This window comes from Melanaphis sacchari, unplaced genomic scaffold (genome assembly GCF_002803265.2).
Source record: "Melanaphis sacchari strain LSU unplaced genomic scaffold, SCAv2.0 Contig11_pilon_pilon, whole genome shotgun sequence".
Classification (NCBI taxonomy): Eukaryota; Metazoa; Arthropoda; class Insecta; order Hemiptera; family Aphididae; genus Melanaphis; species Melanaphis sacchari.
The window spans coordinates 4,840,177-4,851,401 of record NW_020270469.1 but is presented as its reverse complement, the minus strand read 5'-3'; the positions used below and the strand labels follow the sequence as shown (position 1 = coordinate 4,851,401).

The window sequence follows — 11,225 nt, the reverse complement described above, 5'->3', positions numbered from 1 at the left end:
CGATAACACTTCCTAAAATCATTTAAACAATATAAATATATATATGCATATACACACACATACGAATTGTTTGAAATGACATATTTCAGTTTTAAAACCAGACTGGCTAAACTGTTGATTATCTTGAAAAAAATTTATTACATTTTCTTCTTAATCGACAACTATTCAAGATATGACTAACAAAAAAAATCAAAAGAATTTCATATTTTCAGAGTATTTTATGTATATATAAATAATTTAATTGGCTGTTTGTATCCATAGTAAAATATCAAATATTTTTAAACAAAAGTACACCATACATTATTATAAAATAAATCATAATTAAATAGAATATAACTAATTTTTTAAGAATATTTTTACTGGCTAAACGGAATATCAAGTATTTAACCACATATTAAATACCTACTTACAATGTTAAAAATATATCTAATTATATAAATGTATGACTAATATGAACAAATGGCTTATTTGTTAAATAAGGTATAATAAAATATGAAATTTTTAATAAGCTTACTAGAGGAAAAAAATAACTTCTTAAAATTTATCAATGTAAAAACAATTATACAAAACAATTGATTAAAAAAAAAAAATATTTTGACGTCGATTAAAACACAATAAACTTAAAAAAAAAAATTAATTTTGTACAGAAGTATATCAATTTTTGAAAACATTTGTCTAATCGGGTATTTTTCTTGAAAACACCTAATTGTAATTGTTATCCCGTTGAGTGACTTAAAAATTCCATAAACAAATCAAAGTATGCGACATTAATAAACTTTATACTATATTTATATACTTGAAAATATTATGATATATTCCAATTTTACTATCAATAATTTAAATTTCTTAGATTCGTTTAATAAATTTATTTAATATCCACATTAATAACCTTATATTATGTACCTTTTCAAACATTTCATTTCGTAGTATTGTGAATATTTTTTTTTTACTATAATTTTTAAGATGTTTAATTAATGCTTAAAAATTTGAAAATTTTTATGGTGTGTATAAACAATAATTTTCCTTATTAGTTTATTAATTAAATAAATTTCACACCATTAACTAAAAATTGAGAAATTTGAAAGCTTCTACTACTATATTGTAGCCTGTAGGTTATAAGTAAAAGTAAGATTTTAATGACTTTAAAAAATACACAAAAATGCGTTTAAAAAAATGCAAAAATAACCTAAAAACTCTAAAAAAATTAATTTAAAAAGTGAGCCAAAAATGTACTAAGTTGAGCGAAATCAGTTTAATTTTAAAATAGTTATCATTATTATTTATTAATTTTTTATATTATATTCAATAAGTAAAAATTCGTCTTACGAAATAAATTAAACAAATAATACATTCAAATTTAAGTTTTTAATTAATTAGGTATATTACTTTTTTTAATATCAATGAACTGGAGTAGGTAATTGGGATTACTTTAACTTCACATATTTAAAACAGCTTAAAATAAACAAAAATGAATTTAAATAGGTACATAAAATTAACAAAATATTTTTATTAATAAATGCAATTGAAATAAAAAATCCAAAATAAAAAAATTACATATTCTAAATTGTTATGTAACGAACAAATTTAGTGTTTGGTTAGAACTGTACATCACTTAAAGAAAAAAGTTATAACTTATAAGTACATATATCTACTTCGTCATTGAGTAATTACTTTTTAAAAAATAAATAAATAAACTAATTCCATAAAAATTTGAGCTTAAAAATTATTTAAAAAGTAATTTTTACACATTTTAAATAGTTTTGAATAATCTCAGTTAGATTTCAAAATTATTAAAAAAAAATGTTCTGAGACTTTTTTACTGTTTACAAGGTAGGTATCAAAAAGATCAAATTTTTTATTAGAACAAACCTCAATATTGATGATTAAAGTATTTTTTCTGCTTCGAAAACTATCATGAGAAACACAAAAACAAACACTTCATTGTAGAACCAATACATTTCTCACTCCACTCAAAACCTGGAAAACGCATAGCGTTCAATGTTCATAATTGATATTGAGTACAATACAAATACACAAATCAGAAAACGTGAAATTATGACAAACTAGTTTTATCATCACATAATATTTTTGGTAATTAGTAAAATGATATAATAGTACCTATATTATGTGCCTTATGCGTGTTTTAATTATTCATTAATTGATATTTAAGTGAATGTGCCCTGAAGGTGGACAATATTTATAAAAATTAATATCAGGCATTTTTTTTCTTTTAAATTGGTTTTTGGTTAATATTTTTGAGGATCAGCTCTTTGCAGTCGGCAACTCGACAGCAACAGCACATCACGTACAATTTTCATGAAAATATAAATAAACAACAACGTTCACAATGACGGTGACCGTTAGTACCTATAGAATACACATTAAACATGTATATTTTATGTAATATAATTTTAAGGAACAGTTGCTGTTTTACATAAATGATTTCAAATATTGTATCGTTGTGTATAAGAATTGCATTATACATAATAATATTATTACAATATAATAGTTTCGGATGTTTCAATATTTATTTTTCACAGGTGAAATTCATTGTGTTGTCCTTGTTATTACTGGTTAACTACTGTGTGTTCTTAGTGGCGGCACCGGCAACTAGTTCAACCAAGCCCAAAACATATTTGGTGAGAAATAAGAACGTCTCGAATGCAAAAGACCAACTAATACTCGCGCAAGCATATTTTTTACACACAATTGTCATAAGTTTCTACACAGTACCCATATAACCTTCCTAATTTCAAAAACTTAACCTAACCGTCTTTGTCAAAACGCGAGCAACGAAACCATTTTAGATTAATAAGTGGTGTTACAAACTGCATTTAATTGTAGACCTGAATAAGTGTTCTATAATTGTTTTCATACTGTATTAAAATTACCATAACTATCTGAATCGACTAAACCATTTGATAATACTATAGGTAGTTATTATTCGGTATTTTGGTTTACCCTTTTTATTTTCTGTATTACGACTTAACACTCCAATACTTGTATCATTTATTTAATAGTTATATTAATTATATTTGATGCAATGTTTAGCCTCATCGTCTCGTGCTGGTATTATAATTAATTGTATTAACTATTTATTATTAATCATTGCTTAGTAAAAATTATCACAAGGTTTATAAAACCAAATTGACACAACAATAATGATAATAAAAGATGTACACATCGGTTTTTACACATGGATCACTAAATATACTAACAACACAATGTATAGAGAATAACATTATATTTCTCACGCGATGTCAATAAAAACATTTAAAACACCAGTTTCCCTGTATTTAACGGTAAAATGACGTGAGAAAATTATCGTAAACATTTCTTAACTAAAATCCATTATCCACGTTAAATATTACAATATTATGCGCTATAGTTGTTTCATATTATTTATTTTTATCGTTAAACACTTAAACTATACCCATTTTTGAATTTCAGTTATGCGCTCAACGACGGGACGGCTCAGATGAAAAAAGGAACGCTAGTACAAAACGACGATGGAACCGGTTTCGTATTAAACCAAGAGGGGTCGTACTCGTTTGTCGCCCCCGAAGGCTACAATGTAAAAATGTCGTACGCAGCTGACAAGAACGGTTTCGTAATGAAAGGATACCCCTAGTTCATATAAAATATAATTTATCAAATACATAAAAATTATGCCTTCGCAATATACATATTTACACATAAAATAATATACAAGGTATAATTTATATAAGTATATATATATATATATATTAATATATCATAATTTTTAACATGGTTTTTGATTTTCTACGTTTATTCACCCCTCTACGTCTAAGTAAAGACGTGGGCTCGAAAAATGTTACGGGTAAAAGTGAATTTTCAAAAGTTTTATTTTACTGTTTTTAAAATTGAGTGACCTCTCATTTTAAATGTTTTTAATAGCTTAATAACTAATAAGTAATAACTATAATGTAGGTAGATAGGTATTTCCTAATATTATTATTTCTATAGTCCATTACAATCAATTACACAGAGATACTGTATATTTTAGTCTTTATACACATATTCAAAAGGTAAACGCTGTGTTAAATACACGTGTATATATTATTACTTATTTACATAGTTTAAATTGTATAAAATCATATTTAATAGTTATATATTTTATTACTTTATTTTAATTTCCTATGCTTATTAAATTGTATATTTACTTAAAAACATTGGTTTCATTTAAAAGTTAAAACCAGGGTTATTTTGTTATGATTAGTTATGAATGTTTTCACTAATTTTGGAAATTATATTTTTTAATGAATATCGATATGATCAATTTCAAGAATAGGCTCTTAATTATTAATTATTAGATAGGTAAAATTTCAAAAAAAAATAATATAAAACAATTACTAATTTAACAAATTTTTCCAATAAATTTACCGATAAATATAAAATTTAACCTAGCCTAGACAAGCGGTATATATGATCAATTGATGAATGATGAACCAACTGCTCTCAAATAAAATGTGCATAGATCATTATTTTTTACTAATAAAAATATTATTAAAATATATTATACTTTAATTTATTTGTACTAAATTATTGACACGAATAATATTATTATAAGCAATTTTACTACTTATTATTACTTATTACTGTAATGCACAGATTATTTTAATGTAGCAATAAGATACATCTGAGCCATAAATCAGAAATAATGTAATTAATTTTATTTTCATGTTTTATAAGTACTATTATGAACAATTTTCGTTTAAATTTTTAAAATGAAAAATAATGAAGATACTGATAAATCAATATGAACATTAACTACACACATTTACGTACTTAATTACTAAGCATAAAATATTATGTTATTATGAAGTGAATAATAATATTACATATAGGAATATTGTATTTTATTAAATGAGTACAATTTAAAACACCCTTATCAAAAATATTAATAGCTAGTAATTGAATTAATAACCATACTCGAGATAAAACCAAATATTAACTAAAATAATACAATTATGTAAAGTTATTATAGGTTATATAATTTATATTGACATTTGTAACAATTATGAAGTATAAATATTCATAATAAACACAATAATTTTAGTTTTATTTTTTTCCATTACGAAAGCATTAAATTATCATTATATTATTACAGGTATTGTAAACGCTTACGTTATAATTTTCTTTAGTTTCTTAAATTTAATATTTTTAAGCAGCAATACATAATATCTACATTTTACAAAGAAGATTTAATAACAATCTGCCAGTTTAATGTAAATGAAACACTCTCTGGTCTCTCTGTATATATACATAAATTATATTACTTTATTAATATTTCAAAATAAATAAAATAATTAAAATGCGTATGGAGTGTTAATATTATATAATTATTTCTATTTTTTATTTTAATCAAAGAACAATTTATAAATGTACAAATGTACAGTGTAACTTTATAACATTAACCGCTAAATTTTTCGGATCAGTGTTTTATATGGGAGTATATTAAGAGCTAATAGGTATTTAAAATAAGTAAGTAAAAATATAAGTGTATTTTTTTTCTTTCATCAATATTTCTGTAATCTAGGTTTTTTTCAGGGTCACATTTAAAAATTTTAAACAATTGATTTTAATTTCATACCGTATAACAAAATATTTTTTCCGAACGTTCATATTACCTACATATATTTTAGATTAATTATCAATACGGTTCTACAATAGTTTATCAAAAAAAGATCGATTATACACTTCAGCTGATAAAATTACATAAAATGTATAACCTGATTTAATCTACAGACAACAAATAACGTATTTTATCATGCAGTACATTGAAAGTCACTTAAACACTTAAAATATATGAAAATACCGAAAAATAATCATTGAATATCACAACAGAAAAGAGAACATGTATACATAGCTTAAATAGTTTTAAAATAATTTCTTTAATAACACGCAGTTAAACTACTTTTAAATAATGATAATAATAAAAATAAAACAAAGCAAATGTAATTAAAAAATGCCTTTGAGTTTTCATAAATTAAAAAAAGAAAATGACAAAAAAAAAACATAATTAGATTCGTTTTCCGATAATTATAATGTAAGTGCCTACTAGCTAGATGTAATTACTCTACAAAGTCATCAAAAATAAAATTAATTATTTATAAATAATTTGTTTATCGTGTATACTGTACGTCATAGATAACTAAATCTATTCATCACACGTTTCTTCACAATATTTTGATCATTCTCAAACTATTCAGTAAAAATAAATAAATGTTGACATTATAAACACATCAATATCCAGACGCCAGACGACAATTAAAATAATTATATACATACCATTGTAAATAAATGGTTCATATTTAAAATCGTGATTGTCAGTAATAATTTTAACACGAAACAGAAAATGATAATAAAATAAATATAAACATATATTTTATTTTAAATTATTTTTCTCATTTTCCATTATGCTGCTCCTTTGGAACTGCGACGAATAATTTTAATATCTTTGACATATCTTATATGTGTAATGCATATACTTATAATTTTAAAATTAGTGATCCTTTTTACACATTAAACTTGTAATATCTGAAAGTGGAAGGCTGAATTTACTATTAATCAATTTGAATTTTACTTAAATGATGATTATTTTTCAATCGAGTTTACAATTGCCCGATTATTATTAAACCAACACTGATAATTTTAAGCTTTTAAATAATTGTAGGGAAACGGAGTAAATAATATAATAAAATTGTATTGTGTTATATTATTGAGTATCTACTAATACTCTACTTTACTTATACTATTTCAACTTTAAAATCAACAAAACACAAAATATAGTTGTTCAATAATTAATGTATTTTGTATTTACATGTTTAGCTCTGTGTTCAAAATATGAATATTTCATTTAAAAACTAATGTTAATAAATAAATTTAAAAATGTATGTTTAGTGTAAAAATTAAATAAATAAATTAAATACATTATATTATGATATAGACAAGAAAATATATAGGTATATATATATATTTTTTATCTTAAGCATACGTTCTGAAAACCAAATATTTTAATCATTACACTTTATTTTATTTCATATGTATTTAAACCTATACCAGGTTAATTTTATGTTCCAACTTTTTACTATAACTACAATACTACATAATCAGTTTAAAATAATAACGAACAATATAGAATGGGCGCATGGACATTTAAATCTGCTACAATATTATAATGATATATCATACGACTATGGAATATGTTTGGACTTTTCCTGTTAAACTCTAGCGGGTACATCGTTGCTGGATTCGACTATCTTGAAACCATCCTTGTCGGCTGTGTACGTCACTGTAACTTTGATGCCTTCAGGAGAGATGTACGAGTATGAGCCCTTTTGAATCAAAACATAATCGTCTCCTTCATCATTCAGTACCAACGTTCCTTCTCTGGTTTGCGATGTTCCGTCATCCACCTGATAACTAAAATTTAATACGTCGTTACATGATATTATTTACCATCAATTTAATTTGTATAATTTAGGGTGATTCAACAAGTACGCAAAGCTAAATAATTTGGGATTTTTTCCTTTAATAACATATTTATCAAAGTTCTAATTTTTGGAATTTTTAACTTTGTAAGTATGTTTAAACACAATATTTTTAAATACTTTTTTTTTCAATTCCATTTGAAAACTGTTTTTGTATTGATGCGAAATTCACTTTTTTAATTGAGAACCCCCCCCCTCTTCTTTATTGTAAATTTTTAAGACAACTTTTATTCTTATGTACATAAATTTAAATTCAAATAAGCACTTAATTAATTATTTTATTTTATGTACTGATTATAATTTAATTAACTAAGATGATTTATTAATCATAACAAATAATCAAAAAATTGAAGTTAAATTTCTTTTAACTAATGCACATAATGAGCTAAATTGTTTTTGATCCCATTAAGTTATAACAATTTAGTTAATTTTATAGTCATATAAAGTTATTTTTTATAAAATTTACTTATTGTGCTTCAGCATATAATATTGTATAACCACAGTACAGTCTTTAGACTGTATAACAAATCAAAGTATACTTGAAAATATGGTTTTAAAGTGTTCTTAAAAATTCTAAAAATCATAATTTGAATAAATTCATTATTAACGGATAAAATTAAGATAAATAGTAAGTACACTTGGTGAATCGCACTATATTTCATAAATACATAATATATTTTCAATAAATAACATGCATTTTGTTTGAAGTTAAACAAAAAATTAGTATATTTTTAAAGGTAATTAATGTTGTTTATTTTATTCCTATCGATATTAAATAGTATCTAACCAACCATTAACCAATACATAAAAGTTTTAAGTATAGCTTAGTACCTAATCATAATATCCTAGAAATTGATGAAATGAAAAACCTGTACATAAGTTCATTAACTATATGTAACTCACTTGAGGCTGAACTGTCCGTTATTATCGTAAACATAGTCGTTTCTCAACAGTTGCGCAATCACAGGGGCCTTTGGTTTTTCCACTGGATATGAAGGCACTACGGCAGCGGTAGACCATTGTAAGAAGACAAATATCGCCAAAACTACAACCTATATTAATGACGACACAAAGTAGCACTCAAAAAATTTTAATTTTAAAACATAAATTATTAATATATAAAGTAATTATTATTTTCATTTTTAAGCTAGTAGAACTATATGAAATATAAATCATCAGTTTACCGGAATTGTATTCATTTCGTTTTTCGTTGATCGATGAAATGAGAAAAATTTCAGGTATACGTATGAATGTCCAATAGTGATGGTTCCAATAGCTGAACTGACTGGGTGAACGATGCGCAAGTTAATTTATAAGATTATTTTTCGATAAAAAAAATACCTTATATTTTGAAAGAAAATATGTAGACATCATTAGGTCAAATTACATATACGTTAACTGATCGAAAAACACCGATTATTTCGTCTATATTGCTTATACTTAAAAAATCATTAATTCGCGCCCATAATTTCCTTGCATGCAGTAATATTTAAAATTGTCCATACTACACTGACCTCTTTGATAATATTTTTGTTCGGCACTTGTAAAATAATATTTTATTGATCAAATACTAAAAAATATTATACCTATTTAAATTAGTCAACGATAATAAATAATATAAAATCTAGTTATCCAACTTGAAGAAGAAATGTAAAAAATCAATAATTATTTTATAATAATAATAGATTGGTTATAAAAACTTAAATGAAATTCTAGGCTAGGTTTGTTTAGCTAATTAAATTTGATAATGTCATTAAATTAATCACAGAACCTTGGTGATTAATTGTGTAATATAATAAGTTAATATTTCTATAATTTAAACACGATAACTATAAATTGCGTTTGAATTTATAAAAACAAGTACCCATAATAGAAACGTGAATAATAAAAAATAATATAGGTAGTGTCGTATTGAAATAAAATTTATTGCAAATATAATATTAATAATATTATTTTCTTAAGAAAAACTTCAATATGACAATGAGTAATAACACTTGAATTTTCCTTGATCAGCCACTGTTTTCTCATACAATTAGAAATTTTATAAGTGCTAGTGTTCTGTATATATATGTACCAAGAATAATTGTATACGCCTTATACATACATAAAATAATACAATAAATAAATTGCATTCCCTACCTACTTTTTCACTTGTATTATTAACTCTGAATAATATAAACATATATATATTATAATATATAAGTGTATATTTAGTCTATAAACAATTTATAATTAATTTTTATTTATTATTTTTAGGAGGGGTGTAAAAAATTAATCAGAAAAATATAATAACAAAATTTAGCAAACAATTTCCTATACTAAATTAATTAATATAATATACGCAATTATTAATTAACTATGAAACAACACAAAGTCGTAAATACTAATGAACGTAAATAAAACTAATTTACTATTCAAACTATATTTAAATTATTATGAAAAAAAATAACAAAACTTAGAGAAAAAACATACAATTTCATAGAATAACATAATATTAAACACAATATATTGTGTAGTTGTGACTTTTCAATAAATAAATATATTACTAATATTGAATATTATATTTTTATTATTTCTAATCTAAGTAGTATAATACACTATATTTTTTGTAATAACTCTAGCAATTAAAATAAGAATATAATATAACAGATAATTTATAAATATCATTATGATATATCTACTTTAAATCAGATCTGTGCTGTATAAATGAAAAAAAATAGTAAATAAATATAAGAATATCATATTATGTATCTTGCTTACATTTTTATACTATACAGTTTCATCCATCGTGTTTACATTCATGTATTGTTTTGATAATAACCAGAAATGGCATTCCTAAAAAAAAAAAACAAATATTAATTATAAACGAATTGTAAAAAAAAAAAAAAAAAAAAAAATACAAAAATGTTATTTTCATATGTCACAATAATTTAATTACATGGGATCTTCGACAGAAAATAATTTTGTTAAGAATTTGAACAGATTTTTTAAGAATACATATATTGGGTGCTTGGTGCTGACTTTTGTGTATTTTTCAAAACCATGTGCGTACCGAAAAACATCATTAGTATTTTCATTATGTGTGCTGAAACCAACAAAATTGAGCATATTAATTGAGATTTTATTATAGTTATATAATATTATCATAAGACCACGTAACGAGTTAAAATTCATGGAGATCAACAGTAATTTATATTGACCTTTCATAATATAAAAGAAGGCAGGTGGTTTTTTTCTCATATGCATAAGGGAGAGAAACCCTATCCTAAATTTTTAAAAGTTTTATATTGTATGCCAAATACTAATATTAGTGAAAATCCAAGAATAAATAAATACAATTATTAAAATTTAAATAATTTAATGTAACCCCCAACTAAAAAAAAAATTAATTCTAAAGCCATACCTACACGTTATGATACTCTAGAAAAATAGTATTTTTATCAAAAATCAGTGAAAAATACTCATTGTACGAAGAAAATATCAAATCAATAAAACATTCCCTTGAAAATATATTATAATAAAAAATAATCATAAATATGTACAGAATAAGTACATTTAATCTAAAAATGAAATAAATATCAAAATTGTTTTGAAATAAATCTTCAGAAAATCATTTTAATTTAATAAATTAATTATTTTTAAACTTAAGTATGACTATAGAAATATAGAGTATAGATATTTAGTGTTTAGCACTTTTCAAAATAATATTAT

At 23.2% G+C, this 11,225-nt stretch overlaps 2 protein-coding genes across 2 annotated transcripts; one reads left to right on the top strand and one right to left on the bottom strand.

The window, feature by feature from the left end:
* Window positions 1–2,282: 2,282 nt before the first annotated feature.
* Window positions 2,283–3,644, top strand: LOC112604400 (larval cuticle protein 65Ag1-like). Its single transcript, XM_025353426.1, has 3 exons — window positions 2,283–2,359; window positions 2,541–2,686; window positions 3,451–3,644. The coding sequence occupies exons 1-3, from the start codon at window positions 2,348–2,350 to the stop codon at window positions 3,629–3,631; spliced, it is 339 nt and encodes a 112-aa protein (XP_025209211.1). The 5' UTR covers window positions 2,283–2,347; the 3' UTR covers window positions 3,632–3,644.
* Window positions 3,645–7,033: 3,389 nt separating this feature from the next.
* On the bottom strand, window positions 7,034–9,009 carry LOC112604314 (flexible cuticle protein 12-like). Its single transcript, XM_025353284.1, has 3 exons — window positions 8,699–9,009; window positions 8,418–8,566; window positions 7,034–7,446 (listed from the first exon to the last, which is right to left on the bottom strand). Exons 1-3 carry the CDS (start codon window positions 8,711–8,713, stop codon window positions 7,245–7,247), a joined length of 366 nt encoding a protein of 121 aa, XP_025209069.1. The 5' UTR covers window positions 8,714–9,009; the 3' UTR covers window positions 7,034–7,244.
* Window positions 9,010–11,225: the final 2,216 nt, after the last annotated feature.